Genomic DNA, 17,838 nt, shown 5'->3' with positions numbered 1-17,838 from the left:
GCTGCCAAAATGCCAACCCCAGTAACTCTTTATGTTGTAGTTTTCTGTTTGTGTTGCTAATGTAATTTCTGCCTCCTGTTTAGACCTTGTCTGCTGTAAATTGATACCAGGAGTAGGGTAAGATGTGCAAGTTACATGTAAATATTCACCTTAGAATGGTAATCATTTTCAGCTTTTGAATTCCTCTTCTATATCATGTCAGGAAATCTGACTTCTCAGTTTTGTGGGATATATAGGTCACTGTTGAAGCCAGGTTTGTTTATCCAAACATACAAGCTACTTCCAGCTACATGGTCTAACTCATTACATATTAGATCCCCTGTATCAGTACACTTGATTGGCTTCTATTTCTAATTTCTTCTTCAGTGAAAGGTCTTGGTTTTTCTGAGCTAAAATCTTGGAATCAATTATAAACATTTTAGAAACAAAGTTAAAAAGTACAGTGGCTTGTCTTCTACTTTTTAAAAAAACTTGAGGACCTGGTTTCCAGTAAAGAGTGAAAGATTTGTGATTCCTGCATGTATCATGTTCTCTTGTGTTTCCAGCTATAGTGTGAGATAGGAGACCTCTGAATATTGTAGCAAGATGTAGGTAGCCGATGCCTTGCAAATGACATTGACCTAAACTTTAAATCCAAATAATATGTCCTCTAAGCTTCAATTCTTTTTGAATATTCATGTATTTATGTGAAAGGCTGAGTTAGAGTGAGTGAGACAGATCCACTGGTTCACTTACCAAGTGGCTACAAGGGCCAAGAGTGGGCCAAGCTGAAGCCAAGAGCACGGAACTCCATTTGATTTCCCACATGAGTGGCCAGGGACCAAGTATGTGGGATATTTTCTGCTGCTTTCCTGGCACATTAGCAGGGACATGGAAATAATGGAGCAGTCAGGACTTGAACCAGTGATGACAAGGACTGCTGATGATGAAGGATGTGGCTTTATGTGCTGCACCTGAAAAGAACCCTGGCATCACAGAAGCTGTCAAAGCATAGAAATTGTCTTATCATAGGAACAATCTTCTCACATTTTTCTTTGTCCTTTTCCAAATCTGAATCAAACTTTGTGGTATTTCCTAGGACCAGCTGAACTAACAGTATTTCTTTCCTTTTTCCAACTGTATTTCCTTAGAGATATTTATCTTGGACTTTCCAGCTTCCTTGTCAACAGAGGACAGCTCTTTTCCAGGGTATAGAATGTTCCTATGTGTGTATAGGGGAAAATCATGTATTAACACTAAGAATTTAATGGTACCGTCATCATAACTGAGGGGTATTATACCTAGGTCCCAAGACAAATATTTTGTTTTCTCTTTAAGCCACATATGACAGACATGAAAAGAGATTCTGTGCTGTGTCCTCCTAGGAGCCCGTGTTGCAAAGCCATGCTCTGCGCTTGGTGCTCTGCGGCTGCTTCTTGTGACCGTTTTCAGGGCATGCCATTAGTGTAAGCAACAAAGCCCTTGGTCTGGGCTGCTGCCAGACACCTACTGAAGGGATACACATTCAAGCATCTTGGAAATTCAGCCTAATTCTCTGATATAGTTTACATGTGTATTAAAACAAATTAAATTCTTTGTTCAAGATTTACTTATTTCGAATGACAGAGTTAGAGAGAGAGAGAGAGAAAATCTTCCATCTGTTGGCTCACTCACCCAGTGGTCACAACAGGGCAAGCGGAAGCCAGAAACTAGGAGCAGCATCCAGGTCTCTCACATGGGTAGCAGGGGCCCAAGTGCCTGTGCTACCTTCTGTCGCTTTTCCCAGGCCATTATCAGGGAGCTGGAAGGGAAATGGAGCAGCCAACACAAAAACTCATACACATATGGGAAGCTGACGTTGCAGGCAGTGGCTTTACTTGCTTCATCACAACAGTGGCACCAGATACAGATGTTTTAAACTAAGCAATTAAAGTAAGTCTCACACTAAAATATAAAACATACAAGCCTTCAGCCTGTTTAGAAAAACTAAAAGGTGAAAGACTATATCGATGCCAGCAGAGTCTCTATTGGCTCCTGAAAGAATGCTGAGGCCAAAGAATGAAGAGGAAGCAGACAGAGCCAGCCGACAGGTGGGCTGGTTTGAAGTTGTTTCAGTATCTTCTTTCAGCACAGAGTGCCGGAAGGGGAGAGACTACGCATTTGACAAAACGTGAGGAAGCTGGGCTAGAAGCTTGTATTACAGTATTCCTTTACCTCTGCTCTTGGAGTTAGCCCCTCAGACGGCCTGCTGGCTTTTGTTTGTTTTTACCTCATGAGGAAGTTTTAAACTTTATGTTGGCACCGGATTGGCTTTGCCGGGGGTTAGTGTCCTTCAGAGGGAGCTCAAAATTGGGGGGTGAGACACCAGGGGGAGGGCTGTGATGGGCTCAGTGATTGCTATTCGTACAAATTGTTGTTCCCACACAGTCCAAACATGGTGATGGCTCTATGATATAAGAATCCTGTATGTTAAGAAAAGAAAATGGTACAGCCCCTGTGAGAAAAAGCATGGTGGTTCCTCAAAAAATAAAAATAGAATTACAGTATTATCCAACAATTCCATTGCCAGGTATATGTACTCTACAGAATTGAGAGCAAAGATCTCAATGCATTTTCTGTGCACCCATGTTGACGGCAGCATTAGTCACAGTATATAAAATGCAGAAAGAGCCCAAGGGCCCATCCCCAGAGGAGTGGGTCACAAAGTGACCTCCACAATGGAACTGTGCCCACCTTGAAAGCATGGGGAACTCTGACATTTGCTAAAACATGAATGAACCTCGAGGCTATTATGCAAATAAAGCCTGTCTCGGGAGACCTGCCTTGTGAGTCCACTGACTTTAAAACCAGAGATGGGATAGAAGGATGGTTGGCAGGGGCTGGGAGGACACAGGAACTGCCCAGGAGTGCTTTTGTCTCTAAGATTAATTAATTAATTAATTGGAAAGAGTTACAGGGAGAGCCCCAGCCATCTCCAGAACCCTTCACCCTGTAAAACTGAAACTGCACAGGTATTATATGACATCCGTTAACAGAGGGCCAGTGTGAGGCTGGCTGCTGTGCTGGTGATCCGCTTCCTGCTCATGTACCTGGTGAGCTGGAGCAATACCATCCTAAACGTCCTTGTGTGGCATCTGTTATGGGCCCCAGTTTGTGTCCCAGCTGCTGCACTTCCTTTCCAGCTCCCCATTTATGGCCTGAGAAAGCAGCGGAGGATGGCACAAGTTCTTGGACTGGTGCATGCACGTGGGAGACCCAGAGGAAACTCCTGACTCCTGGCTTCAAATTGGATCAGCTCCAGCCAGTGAGGCCCTTTGGGGAGTGAACCAGCAGATGAAAAATCTACCTCTGTCTTCTTCTCTCTGTAAAATACCTTTCAAGTAAAAATAGAATAAATAAAGACAAAAAATAGAAAATGAAAGAAAACTGGTGAGCCAATAAGGACCCAAGTGCTGCCTTTCACATGAGCAGACGTAGCCAGGGTTCTGATTCCTGGCTTGGCCTCGTGCATTTCCAGCTGTTGAGGTGATGTGGAGAGTGAACAGGAAGATAAAAGATCTCTTCTCCTCTGTCTCTGACTCTCTCTTACTCAGTCTTTCAAATAAATAAATAGATCTTAAACAAACAAACAGGGTGGAAGGAACAAAGGGGTAATATCTATGTTCTTCTGCCTCCAGGAGGCTGTTGATTTGCCTCTCCTGTTCTCAGCCAGGCAGGGTTGCTGTCTGTTTCGCATAATCTTGAGTCCCTGGAGTCTCAAGCAGCTTTGCCTGCATCCCAACAGCCAGCAATACGTAGTTCTTTTGTTACTGGGTGAAAAAAATATATACAATGAAAGTTGAAATTAAAAAGCTTTCTGAGATCAGATGGGGAAAATTAATAAGCTCTTCTTTGATCATTTGATCATGAAAATAAGATTCATTTTCTAAATATTTTACATGAGAGAAAAAAGATGTACTGCCTAATTATGTGTGAGTTAGAAACACATACACCACACAAACACACACACACCTTAGCCTTAGCAGGGAGTAAGGAACTATGATGGATGATATCCAAATACATTTTTTCTCATAAAACCCATGCCTATTTCCTTTCTTCTCTCTTTTTATGAAATGCGTACTAATTTTGCTACCTTACGAAGATAAAACTATTTGCGCCCCGTCTGAGGCTGCTCTCCAGAGACCTGTTGCATCAGCAGGACCATGAGTGCCTGCTAATGCGACGCCACCACCCTGGTTAGAATCAAGACGTAAGACTCTGCCGCTCTCAACAAGTACAGTCCAAGAGGCTGACACACCCTCAGGATTTGGAAGCAGCGCTTCTGTGCCCTATGCTGGGGAACCAGGGTTCCATTTTTTATGCCATCTTTGAATAGAAAGTTACAGATCACTTCAACATGGACATAAGTATTTATTTTTCCTTAAATCACTGTAGCTCCCTTCTTTCCCTTGCCTCCACTAAAACAAAAGTGATAGTTCAGTTTAGATTACTTATACATATAATCTTCCTATACGTGTTTAAAGATGCACCACAGAATCAGGTCTGAAAGAGGGACCCTGCTGTTTGGCTAACGGAGTGATAGAGAGTGCTGTTTTCGTCTCATCTCTACTGTGTGGTCTTGGCCATCTTGTTCCTCCCATGTTATTCTCACTCAGTTCACTCCGAGGGGAGGAAACAGCTCAGGATGTGTTGAGGACTAAAGGGTGGGTCCGTGGAGGAGGCTCAGTGCTGGCTAGAGTGCTTAACACAGACACATCTCAAGCAGAGCATCAGCAAGAAAGGGGTTCTGCATTCATTTGCATTATAGCCTTTTTTTTTTAAACCTTACATTTTATTTTATCTAAGCTGGCCTTCAGAAGGCCTGTGGATCTGTGATTTGTTGCTGCAGCTTCAGTTTGGCTTCTGGTTGTACGGGTGTGTTACTCTGTCAAGTCTCCAGACCACAGTAGATGTAAAAGCTACATTTCCCTTAATCATAACTTTTGAAACTTACTGCCTTTGTAATTTATGACTGCTTCTGATTTTGTTCTTTATTCTGTCTATCAGTAAATGCCATGGAAATGCTTCTAAATAACTGTACATTATCCTTAAACTTATTGTCATCTCAGGATTTTTCCTTTTCCATCTGTTAGGTCACATTTTAACTTTTCTGTTGCTCTGTTACTTAGTTACAGTACATCTAATTGTGTTTCCTTTTTATCCATTATTACTGTCTAATCTTAATTTTTTTAAAAAAGATTTAGTTATTTTTATCGGAAAGTCAGAGATACAGAGAGAAGGGGAGAGACAGAGAAAAAGATCTTCCATCCACTAGCTCACTCCCCATCCAAGTGTCTGCGATGGCCAGACCTGAGCTGATCTGAAGCCAGGAGCCAGGAATTTTTTTCCAAGTCTCCTATGCAGGTGCAGGAGCTCAAGGCTTTGGACTATTCTTGACTGCTTTCCCAGGCCACAAGCATGTGCCTGTAAGGGAAGTAGAGAAGTTGGGTTACAAACTGGTACCCATATGGGATCCTGGCACGTTTAATGTGAGAACATTAGCCACTGGACTGTACCGTGCCCAGTCTATTCTTTTTCAAAAAAAGTTTTATTTGAAAGGCAGAGTGACAGAGAAATGTGGAGCGACGGGGATAGAGATATTCTATCCTTTGGTTTACTCATTAAATGCCTGTAATAGCTGGGATTGGGTCAGGCTGAAACCAGAAGCCTGAATTCTGTCAGGTTGGGTATCTGGGGTCCAGGTACTTGAGTTATCTCACCTGCTGCCTGCTCAGGTGCATTAGCAGTAACCTGGATCAGAAGCAAAGTAGCTGGGACTCAAACCACTGCTCAGACATGGATGCTGACAACTCAGATGGTAGTGTTACCCTCTGTACCGTAAATGCCCACCCTATTGTCCATTCTTTCTTTTACTCAGAAAGCAAAGAGACAGAACTGCATTTGTTGATCCAGTCCCTAAATGCCCACAACAAGTGAGGCTGAGTCAGGTCAAACCCTGTAGCTGGGAACCTCATCAAGTTCTCCTTGATTGGGAGGGTAGAGACTCAACTAATTGAGATACCATGTGCTCCCTCTCAAGGTCCCCTGGCTGGCAGCTGGAACCTGGAGCCATACTGGGAAACAAATCCAGGCCATCCAGTGTGGAATATGGGTGTTTCAACTGCCGTCTTAACCACTAGGCTGAACACCTTTCCTTATCGCCTGTTCTCAAAATGAAAAGAGACTTCCCTTTTATGTGACCTCATATCCCTTTCTGGCAAATAGCCTTCAATGTTCCCTAAAATCAACCTTTTTCTCTTTTATTAGATTTTTTTATACGAAATATAAATAGGGACGCCTGATCTCTAAGTAAAACAGCTGCATGTTTTATTTTTTATTTAATCACCTTTTACAGCACTTACTACTTTATGTAATTATCTGACTTTATATTGGACACCTATCTATCCTGCTCCCACAACCACTAGGATGTTGGTTTCTTGAAGGCTCCAATATGGGAAGCTTCTTTTATACCATTGTCCAGGACCTAGAAAGGTGTATTTGTCATGTTACAGCTAACTTGGACTATTTACTGACTGCTATCTACATAAAGAAAAATTAAAGCTATACATTCAGTGTATGTGTCATAATTAGAATTATTATTTTGTGGACTTCTTTTTAAAATCTTTCACCATTTTGAAGCAGGACATTTTTGTTAGTAGCTCTGTGTTCATGCCATGCTGATATTTTTAATATTCTACGTGTACTTTGATCAATTTGTTTAAAATTGCCTTTGTAAAACATAACTTTTCTGATTTTCCTAAAAATGGCATTTTTGAGATTAAAAATATCATTTGAAACTCAAAAAGAGCACACATTTTATTGAAACCTGTTTATTTTTTTTTTCTCCTCAAATTAAAATCTTGCAAAATACCTTGTCTTTGTCCAGAAACCAAGGAAAAAAACCATGGAAAGTTCTAGCAACAGTGACAGCGAGTCAGGCACCTCCTCAGACACCTCCAGTGAAGGCATTAGTAGTAGTGATTCTGACGATCTAGAGGAAGATGAAGAGGAAGAAGATCAAAGTATTGAAGAAAGTGAAGATGATGATTCTGATTCAGAGGGTGAAGCACAGCATCAGAGTAACAGCCAGGTATGACTGTCTCATCCATGGTGTGCAGGCATTACCCAGGCAGAAGGACCGACTGCTTTGTCTGGACTTTCAGTTAGTCATGACCTTGAGTTCTTACTTTTTCACACCTAAGACTAGGAGATAGAGAAACATTTTTAAAGGGATAAGAGCTACATTTTTAGTCACTGTTATACTGTGTACACTAAGGCATCGGGAGCATTTTTTAAAATATGCTTTTTTTTTCTCCTCCAAGTTTTTTACTGTGTGGTATCTTTGTCTTTAGTAGCTGTTCAAGATTTGCCTTTCACTTTTTATTTCCAGGTGCTATTACATGGCATTTCAGACCCAAAAGCAGATGGACAGAAAGCAGCTGAAAAAGCCCAGGAAAAAAGACTACACCAGCCATTACCTCTTGTATCTGAATCCCAGACTCACCCATCATTCCAGTCCCAGCCGAAACAGCCTCAGGTTTTGTCACAGCAGCTTCCATTTATTTTCCAAAGCTCTCAGGCAAAGGAGGAATCTGTGAACAAACACACCAGTGTCATTCAGTCTACGGGATTGGTGTCCAATGTGAAACCCTTATCTTTGGTAAATCAAGCCAAAAAGGAAGCTTACATGAAACTCATAGTTCCTTCTCCTGAAGTACCTAAAGCAGGGAATAAAAATACCTCTGAAGAATCTAGTTCTTTGACCAGTGAACTACGATCCAAACGGGTGAGTCCAAAACAAATTTTTTAGTTAAAAAAAATTTTCAGATTATAAATTTGAAAGGCAATTTTTTTTTACAAAGAGATAAGGAGACAGAGTGAAGTCTGCCTTCAGATGATTTACTCCCCAGATGTCCACAATAACTAGAGCTGATCCCATTTGAAGCTGGGAGCCAGGAGTTTCCTGTGGCTCTCCCACATGGGTGCAGGAGTCCAAGGATTTGAACCATCCTTTGCTGCTTTCCCAGGTCATAAGCAGAGAGCTGGATCAGAAGTGCAGTAGCCAGGACTAAAGTCCCTTATGGGATGCCAGCACTGCAGGTGGAAAATTAGATTTATGTATTTAATTGAAAGTTAGAGTAATAAGATAGGATGTGGGAGAGACAGGAGAGACAAGAGAGAGAGAGAGAGAGAGAGAGAGAGAGAGAGAGAGATCTTCTATCCACTCAGTGCTTCACACCCCAAATGGCTGCAGTAGACAAAGCCAGGAACTGGGAAATCCATTCAAGTCTCCAAAATGACTGCCATCTGCTGGCTTCCCAGGCATGTTAGCAGGAACCTGTTTGGAAGCTCAGCAGTCAGGACTAGAACTGATGCTCCAGTATGGGATGTTGATGCTGGAACCAAGGTTTAACCTGATGTACCACAACACTGGCCCCCCAGGTCAGTGATGTAGCATGAGGTGGTTATATATGTCTAAATAAGACAAAGGTCACAGTTACCTTTGTTTAAAATTAATGTTTTTTTTTAATCAATATGTTCTTTTTAAAAGAAATGATCTCCTAAGTAATTCTGTAGTCCTGGAATTTATCAATATGAAGTGCAGAACTCCTTTATAAAGATTTTCCGTTGCCATACTGATGAATTCTGTGCAAGGTAACTGACTTAGGTGGGAACCAGTACCACTCTACTGAGAGCATCTCCATCTTTATTTTCTTTCTGTTGATTTTAGGTTACCACATTCTTTATCCAGTACATTTCTAATAACCATACCATTATTATTTTTCTAGACTCAGCCCAAAGCATGAAATTTTTTCTCAAGATTTTATTTAGTTTTCTTAGAAAAATTTTAGCCAGAGGAGGAGAGACAGAGAGGAAGATCTTCCATCCTCTGGTTCACTCCCCGAACGGGCACAACTGCTGGACTGAGTTGATCCAAAGCCAGGAGCCAGAAGCTTCTTCGGGGTCTCCCACATGGGCGCAAGGTTCCCAGGCTTTGGGCCTTCCTCTGCTGTTTTCCCAGGTCACAGGCAGGGTCCTGGAAAGGAAGCTGAGCAGTTAGGACACAAACCAGTGCCCATGTGGGATCCTGGGGTTACAAGGCGAGAATTTAGCCACTAGACTGTTAAACCAGCCCCTAAAAATATTATTAATTTTGAATGCAGTTGTTTTGGAGCAAGTACTATCATTTGACATCCTAATTATTAGATAATCCTCATATAGACTGCTTTCTGTTTGGCAGCTTTTGCTTTAAGTACAAAGTGTGTATTTACTCACTGGATGCTTACCTTAACACCACTGCCAGTATTATTATCTTTATTTATTTTAAAGTTGAGATGCCTGGAACTCAAAATAATTCTACCAAGAACTTGTCCCTGGTTAGCAATTAAACTAGAATTCAACCTTGATAATGTAGTACTGAAACATCTTTACTCTCAACAGTTGTGATATGATAGCTTTCTTTCTAGAAAAAGTCAGAATGTCTTTGTCCATTGATCCTTACTATGAAGAACTTATGAGCAGTGTCAAAGAAAACTGACATGAAGAAATCAGATTTTTTTTTTTGATGAACTGAATTTATGGTTCTTAAGCCTAAGTATGCATTAGAATTACCTGGGAAAAATAACCTTTGGAATACTTAAACCAGATGGAGCTATGTTATTGACTTTTTGAAAAGCATGCTGGGTGATTCAAATGTACAGCATGATTTACAAATTGCTGATCTAAGAATCTCATCCATGTTCAGTGTATTGCACTGCTTGGCCATGAGGCGATTGAGTAAGTCCACGGAGCAGCTGGTTAAGCCATTGCTTGGGCTGCCCAGTCCCTTCCAGCTTGAAGTTAGTGCATCTCAACAGCGGCAGATGATAGCTCAGTCCTTGGCTCCTCCCACCAACGGAGGACACCCAGCTGGAGTTCCTGGCTTCTGACCTCAGCTTGCCCTGACTTTGGCTGTTGCAGCTGTTCGTGGATGGAGTTAGAAGACAGAGCCTCTCTTTCTGTCTCATCTCTCCCTTTCAGTCACTCTGCTGTACAAATAAATAATTAATTTTTAAAAAGCTGAAGGTATTATTAGTATCACATTATTGACATTTCATGAATAAAATCAACTGTTCTAGATTTTTTTGTGATTTTCATTTATATGCAATTCTACTTTAAGACAAATTAATTTACAGAGCCACCTCAAGAGTTATTAGAAAAACTGCTGAACATTTTTGATGAGTTTTTAAAATATTTCTCAAAATAACGATTTTATATGACTTCTTGTTTGAAGCCATTTATTAAGTACTTGCTCAATAAATGCAAGTTGCTTAGGTTTTTACACCTAAAATCTTACTTAATTCTTTGAAACCCTGAAAAAAAAAAAAAAAAGAAACCCTGTCAGGTAAAGAAAGTAAGACTTAGAGGGCAAGTCCCTGGCCAACATCACAAAGCAAGCTAAAGGCAGAAAGAATTTAAATCAAGCATTTTGAGTTCAATACCCGTGATTAAGATGGAAAAAAAATGCCCTCTGGAGATCATTCAGAAATTATAATACAAGTTACCTGAAGTGATCATGGCGGCTAATGCAAGATGTTCTAGATGAATGAGTGCTCCCCTTAGACTCAACTGTCAGTGATGTGCTCTGTATCAGTGCCTCATATTGAGGTAGAGGTTATTTCAGAAATATTTCTCTTACAATACCATTCTTTCTGTGTATGTCAATCTAATGCAAAATTGTGTTTTGTTATGATAATTTCATTTGGCTCCTGCTGCTTGCATCTTTTATTTCATAGACATATAATTCAAATTAGTATTGTCAGTATATGTAATGATCAGGACTAGAAAAGTAAGTGATACATCAGTTCTTTGATCAGGTTTTCTGGAGTTTGGGGAGTAAGAGCTTGGAGGGAAGAGGGACCTTCAGACCTGTCTTCTATTACTGGTGCATACTACTGCTGTCCAAATCGATGTCTTAAAGCAGGAAGAGTGACTACTATATTGTTCTTCATTTTCTCCTTGTCATTTCTTTTTTATACACTAGTCTTGATAGCAAAAAGAATGAAATGTGCACTCTAATAAAAGAGTAGGCGGGATAAAATACTGTCATCTTTGGTTCATCTTGAAAGTCTGTAGTTGTCATTATGAATTATCGTTAGGAGTAGTGACAGAGCATTTAAAACATGAAATTAAAGAGAAAAATTTTGTTTTCATCTCTCCCATTTTAAGATTTATTTTACACTTGAAAGAATTCTTTTGATCTTATTTATGTAGCAGGAACAACAAAAAAATAGAGTATATGGCTTAATTATGTATTAAGAGATGAAAATATATTCTTTTTCCTGAAATTTAAATTTTACATAAAAATATTTTAATAATTTTTCTGTTTCATTTCTTTTAAAGGACAAGTCCAAATATATTTAGTCCAATTTTCCATACTCACTGAATAGCTACAAATTAAACACTGTGTCTTTGTGACACTACTATAGTTTTTACTTACAAAGATTAATTTTAACAACTTAATTTTCTAAACTAATGTAAAGATGTAAAGGATGATGGGAGTTTTAAAAATTAACTTTTTTGTTTAAAAAAGTTAGATTCCATCTACTGATTCAGTCCCCAAATGGTCATAACAGCCAAATCTGAGCCTGTCAAAAATGAGGATCTAGGAGTATCTTTCTGGTCTTCCCACGTGGGTACAAGGACCCAAGCATTTGTGCTGTTTTCCTGTGCTTTCCCAGGAACACTAGCAGGGAGCTGGATCAGAAGTAGAGCAACCAGGATTCAAACCAGTGACCTTACGGGATGCCATTTTCACAGGAATTGGTTTTACTTGCTACACCATAGCACCAGCCCTGGGATGATAGGAGTTTTTGTGGAAATTCTCATGACTTTTGGATACTGCCACTTTAAATCATTTACTGAGTTGTCATCTTTTTTTTTTTTTTTTGAGATCTTATTTATTTATTCGAAAGACAGAGAGAGCGCTCTTGCTTCTGCAGTTTCATTCTCCAAAGGTCCACAATGGCCAGAGTGGGTGCAGGCTGAAGCCAGGAACCAGGGGATACCTCCAGGTCTCCCACGCGGGTACAGGGGCCCAACCACTTGGCCATTCCCCACTGCTCCCCAGGCACATTAGCAGGGAACTGGACTGGAATTGAAACAGCTGGGACTTTATATAGTTTATTTTATTTTATTTTTATTTTTATTTTGAAAGGTAGAGTTGCAGAGAAAAGGAGAGACCAAGAGAGAGAGAGATCTTCCATCGGCTGGGTTCACTTCCCAGATGGCCACAATAGCTAGAGTTGAACCAGTCTGAAGCCAGGAGCCAGGAGCTTCTTCTGTGTGTCTCATGTGTGCATAAGGGCCCAAGGACTTAAGTCATCCTCTGCTGATTTTTCAGGCACTTTAGTGGGGAGTTGGATCAGAAGTGGAATATTCAGGACTCAAACTGATGCACATTTTGGATGCTGGCATAGCAGGTTGAAGTATGCCTCAAAACATACTTGTTTTAATATATTCTTTTAATTATACTAATTTTAGAGAGTAACGTTGCAGTATATCTAGTTAATCATCACTTAATGATGCCAGTGTCCATATAAGCTCCGATTCAGGTTCTGTCTGCTCCACTTTTGGTCCAGTTTCCTGCTCACGTGCCTGAGAAAGCAGCAGAGGGTGATCAGATTTGCTTAGGCCCCTGCACCCACGTTGGAGACATGGATGAAATTCCAGGCTCCTGGGTTTGGCCCAGCCCCAAATATTGCAGCCATTTGGAGAGTACATCAGTAGATGGAAGATCTCTCTCTGATTTTCTCTCTCTCTCCCTGTAGTTTGTTTTTAAGCAAACAAATCTTAAAAAAATAATTTAGCAAAAAATTTTATGATTCTGTTGTTTCAAGGAAATATCAGAAGCTAAATAATCTTTATTTGTAGATGTAACTTTTAGACTTAATATAATCTGAATTGATATAGCCTATGAAATAGTTAATAATAGGAGATTGTTATGGCTCTAAAATTGATATTCTTTCAAATGTTAGTATCTAAAGGCACTTAAAAGTTTATCACCCAGAATGCAGAGCCATCATTTCTACCAGTGTTTTCTCAGAATCCTTAGCAACAAAGACTTACTTCCTATTTTAAAAATCATTCATTCTGCAATCTAGAATACTGTTTCAAGTAAACAAGTACAGAGCCCTAAGCAATATCATGGGAATATAAGAAAGATAAATAAATCTCTGGGTAGATGTAAATGTGTTCTCCTTAAAACAGGAGTGTGAAACATCCGGTCCAGCCTGGCCTGCAAAATCATTTGCTCTCGCCTTGCCAAGGCAACTGCAAGAGGGACTTGAAATTGAATAAATCTGTTGCAGATTAATTTCTAATTTAGTGATTTTGTGCAGCCTGGAAATCATGCCCTAAATATGCAAATGGACTTGGGCATAAAGAAAGATTCCATATCATTGCCTTTAAAAGCTTAAAGCATCTAAGTACATCGTATGTGTACAGAAAGATATCTGATATGGAATGTAAAGAGGTAAAAGGAGAAAGGACTTAGGCCAAGAGTACTTTTGATGAAGACAAACATATTAAGACTCTTGTAGTGGATCTTGGAGCATGAATGGTATTTCATGTGTTTGAAATCTATAAGAGGACACTATTTCATGCAGGAAAAATGGTTACAGAAGAAAAATGTGGAGGTGGTGAATATCGGACATGCATAGCCTGTCGCTGTCCCGCAGCGACGGACTTGGTGCACGGAGCCGATAATAACATGCGTGGACCCTGACTGATGGTCAAAGCCGAAGTTTATTAGAGGCATCAGACTTTATACTCTGAAAGTCCATATTGGGTAGGGGAGGAAGTATGGAGCTCATAAACAAAACCATCAACTGTTTTCGCACTCTAGATTGGAATTCCTTTTGTCTTGTATTTCACGCTAGGTGTTCTCATTTACATGCTGTTTACTCGACCCGTGGGAACTATCTCCCAACAGGTATACAAAAGGTAGCCATTTGGTTGTTTTCATGCAAATACTGTCCAATGAACTGCAAACCTGTGCTCGCTGACCTTCCAGGCTCACAATGTCCTCCTACACATAGCCCATGGCAAACAGCATTCTAGTGCTTAATCGTACACTAATGTAACTGCCATTCTACAGGGTAGATTTGATGTAGTTGGCAGTACTCCAGGAGGAGAGACTCAAATAAGGCTTGATCTAAAATAAAACTGGCATTGGTATATAGCATATGTTGAGAGTTTGGTGGGAAGAAGTAATGGCAGTGCTTAAATTTCAGCATTATTTTAGTGAAGGAATCGAAAGGCAAGATATTATGCCTGACATAAAAAAAAAAACATTTTTAGGGCTTCACATTTGGAATATTTTTAGAATGGGAGCCATAGTAAAGAGAAAAGGATAGTTAGAAAATGTATGAAAAGCTAATTAAATGTTAACTATATTAAGTCTAGCCAAGGTTCAACAACCAACTTGTCATCACTGTCATTCCTTGTACAGCACTTGTAGATCATGATTTAAATTTATATGTGAACATCTGCTTTCAGATTTTGAAAGCAAATAAAAGCTATCTTCATTTTTATGCTACATTTTGTTTTGTCTCTTAACTTATGTTTCAACAGGAACAATATAAACAGACATTCCCATCACAGTTAAAGAAACAGGAGTCATCTAAGAGCCTGAAGAAGGTTATTGCAGCTCTGTCAAATCCAAAAGCAACCTCTAGCTCACCAGCACATCCAAAACAAACATTAGAGAACAGCCACCCTAATCCATTTTTGACAAATGCACTTTTAGGTCATCACCAACCAAATGGAGTGATTCAGAGTGTCATTCAAGAAGCTCCTCTAGCACTTACTACCAAAACTAAAATGCAGACCAAGATCAATGAAAACATTGCTGCTTCAAGTAGCACCCCCTTTTCCTCACCTGTAAATCTGAGTACAAGTGGGAGAAGAACCCCTGGCAATCAGCCACCTGCACTGCCCTCTACCTCCCCTCTACTGCATAGTCAAGGGAAGGAAAAAGCAGTTGGCAATAACGTGAACATGGTGAAAACACAGCATCACTCCCATCAGGCACAGTCTTTAGTGGAGCAATTTAGAGGAACAGATTCAGACATTCCCAGTAGTAAAGATTCTGAAGACTCAAACGAGGATGAAGAGGAAGATGATGAGGAAGAAGATGAGGAAGATGATGAAGATGATGAGTCCGATGACAGCCAATCAGGTTATTTTCTCTTTTAAAATCTGAAAGATTTTTTCTGAATGCTATTTGAACTGAAGCATTTTATAGAGCCTCTTAAGTCACATGCTTGTAATCATGGCCATTCATGATGTTTCACAAAGCTGTAGCATTTCTTTAGTGAGTTAGTAAAACACAAGAGAAATTGATATGGGACATTCCAAGTTAAATTCCTAGCTTGTTATTTATTAAATAAGCAGTAACTTTGTAGTGAATATAAATATATTATTTTAAAAAATTTCATCAACTTGCTTAATTTTTACTTAATTCAGGACCACTTAATGGTTCTGTTTTGGTTTTTTTTGTCTCTTCTGCTTCTTATTACAATATATAACTATGCATATTGGACATAAATAAAGTTACTGTTACAGACTTTCAGAAAATACCAAAAGCCTAAATTCTTAATAATGTCCATTGATAACACTGAAATTATGAAATGTCTATGGAGTGATGAAATATTCTGTGATTTAGTTTTTATTCATTTTGTGTTTTTTTTTAAAAGAGAGAAGGTTTGAAAACAAAAATAAGATCACTTTAATGTGAAATATAGAGATGAATCACAAAATTTAGAGGTTTGTGCATTTGTTATCAGTCAGCCAAAAGTGCAAGTGGAAATTTTTTAGAAATCAATATGAAAAGGAGAATTTAGTCAATGTATTAGTTTTAAGTGTCTCTAAATAAAAAAATAAATAAATAGAAACTACTTTTTCTGGGTAAGAACAATTCTTCCTGATAATATTTCCCCTGGGGTTTCCAGTTGGGGAAATAGGTAATAAATATCATATGTGATAGTAATAAATACTACTCCACAAAACTAACCTTTAAGGGTTAAATGTAAGCAGATATGACCAAGTCCATCAAAATGCCACAAAAGTTGCTGTTCTGGGAACTTTTTAAGTCAGAGTCAGTCCAAATGTGAGCCCAATTTATCAAGTATAATCTAGTAAGAGCTTTTACATATTTGAAGGAGCCAACGCATTATACCTCAGACTGCATTTGCTAAGACTAAGAAAAATTTAAATTATTAAATCACTTGATTATGCTACTGTAATTATTTCTATAAGGTTGATTTTTTTTTTTGAGAATCCTAATGAAGTATTGAACCTAAATAGAAAAACTGTCGCCAAGTAATCCAAGGTTATCCCTTAGAAAATTTCACCCTGAAATCTGAATGAAAGGAGAGATGGTAGGTTCAACCTTCTCTTCTTAGTATGCGACTAGAGGCACTGAGTTTCATTAATTTGGTAGGTCAGCTATAGTTTCTCTTTTACCTGAGTTTCTGATGTGACATTCAGAAATCATTGATAAATAGTGTCATGTGAAAATCTTTTATGACTAAATTGTGGAGTAAAACTGATACTTTTTAAAAGAATTCTGAGGAGTTATTGCCTACATATCCTGTACTCAGTTGATCGGATAGTAATTTTAACATTTATTCTTTGGGAAAGTTGCTTGAATTCTCAGTTTGCAGACACTGGTTCCTGAACTACTCCATTGAGATACAAACTGCAAAGTATTGGTTATTATCTAGTTATAATATACAAGTGCTTCTTTTACTTCCCAGAATCAGATAGTAATTCAGAATCAGAGACAGAAGGATCAGAAGAAGAGGATGATGATGATAAAGACCAAGATGAATCAGATAGCGATACTGAAGGAGAGAAAACTTCAATGAAACTGAATAAAACAACTTCCTCTGTTAAAAGCCCTTGCATCAGTCTCACAGCTCACTCAACACCTCGTAACCTCCACATAGCAAAAGCCCCAGGCTCTGCTCCTGCTGCCTTAAGTTCTGAATCCCAGTCACCTGCTTTTCTTGGCACATCTTCTTCCACACTTACTTCAAGTCCACACTCTGGTACCTGCACTTTATTTTTATTATTGTAAAGTGGAAGTCAAACCATGGCAAGAGTTTTTATTTATACAGTGTTCTGGAGATGAACTCATTGGATTCGAGTTGTTAAAGCTAGATTTGAGGTTATCAAAGAAAGGGCAGCATGTGTTTTTGAAGGGTGTGACCCATTTCCTAGTTGCTGGTGGTTTTTGTTGTTTTTTTTTTTTTTTTCTTTTCAATGCTTCCAATTTAAGAATCTGGTTGATGACAGCCCTTGATTTTGAATTCATTCCTGCTTTTGTGTTCAGTTTGTGCTTCTAGAAGATAGAATTCGATTGACAATTGGACTTTCTGTGCATTATGAAAAAGCTCACTTGGTTACTTAAGCCACAGTTGTTTTTCTGCCCAACACATAGCCAGTGTCAATTCTTTCAGTGAGTAGCCTTCTTATTCCATTAGCATGCCGCACCTTTTTTCGATTTGACTTTTTATAAAATTCCAGAGGTCATTATTTAAAATGTCTGCCTTTAATGTTCCAAAACTATTCTTCTCATCCAGTAATTTTGAAAATAGAGATGTATATGTTAAAATGCTTACTGGTTTGATGTATTTCTCTTTCTTCTTGGCAGTTCCCAATTTTTGCCTTTATTTACCATGAACCGGGATGATATCCTACTAAACTAAAATGAATTTACTTGTACTATGAAACTTGATATTTGTTTTTGAAAAACTTTATATGTAATCAAAATCC

At 39.0% G+C, this 17,838-nt stretch overlaps 1 protein-coding gene across 5 annotated transcripts in view; it reads left to right on the top strand.

Moving 5' to 3' along the window:
• BAZ2B (bromodomain adjacent to zinc finger domain 2B) overlaps nt 1–17,838 on the top strand; it is a 239,784-nt gene that overhangs the window by 151,944 nt on the left and 70,002 nt on the right. For 3 of the 5 annotated variants that reach the window (XM_040971612.1, XM_040971610.1, XM_040971611.1), the window contains 4 exons: nt 6,905–7,108; nt 7,409–7,804; nt 14,632–15,238; nt 16,818–17,111. In XM_040971612.1, coding sequence (XP_040827546.1) covers nt 6,905–7,108; nt 7,409–7,804; nt 14,632–15,238; nt 16,818–17,111 — 1,501 coding nt within the window. The remainder of the gene's footprint in view (nt 1–6,904; nt 7,109–7,408; nt 7,805–14,631; nt 15,239–16,817; nt 17,112–17,838) is intronic. The other 2 variants (XM_040971614.1, XM_040971613.1) reach the window with 1 other exon arrangement.

This window comes from Ochotona curzoniae, unplaced genomic scaffold (assembly GCF_017591425.1).
Source record: "Ochotona curzoniae isolate NIBS_2020 unplaced genomic scaffold, NIBS_Ocur_1.0 contig_2210, whole genome shotgun sequence".
NCBI lineage: Eukaryota > Metazoa > Chordata > Mammalia > Lagomorpha > Ochotonidae > Ochotona > Ochotona curzoniae.
Note: the sequence above shows the minus strand (reverse complement) of the source record. Positions and strands in the feature narration are given on the sequence as shown.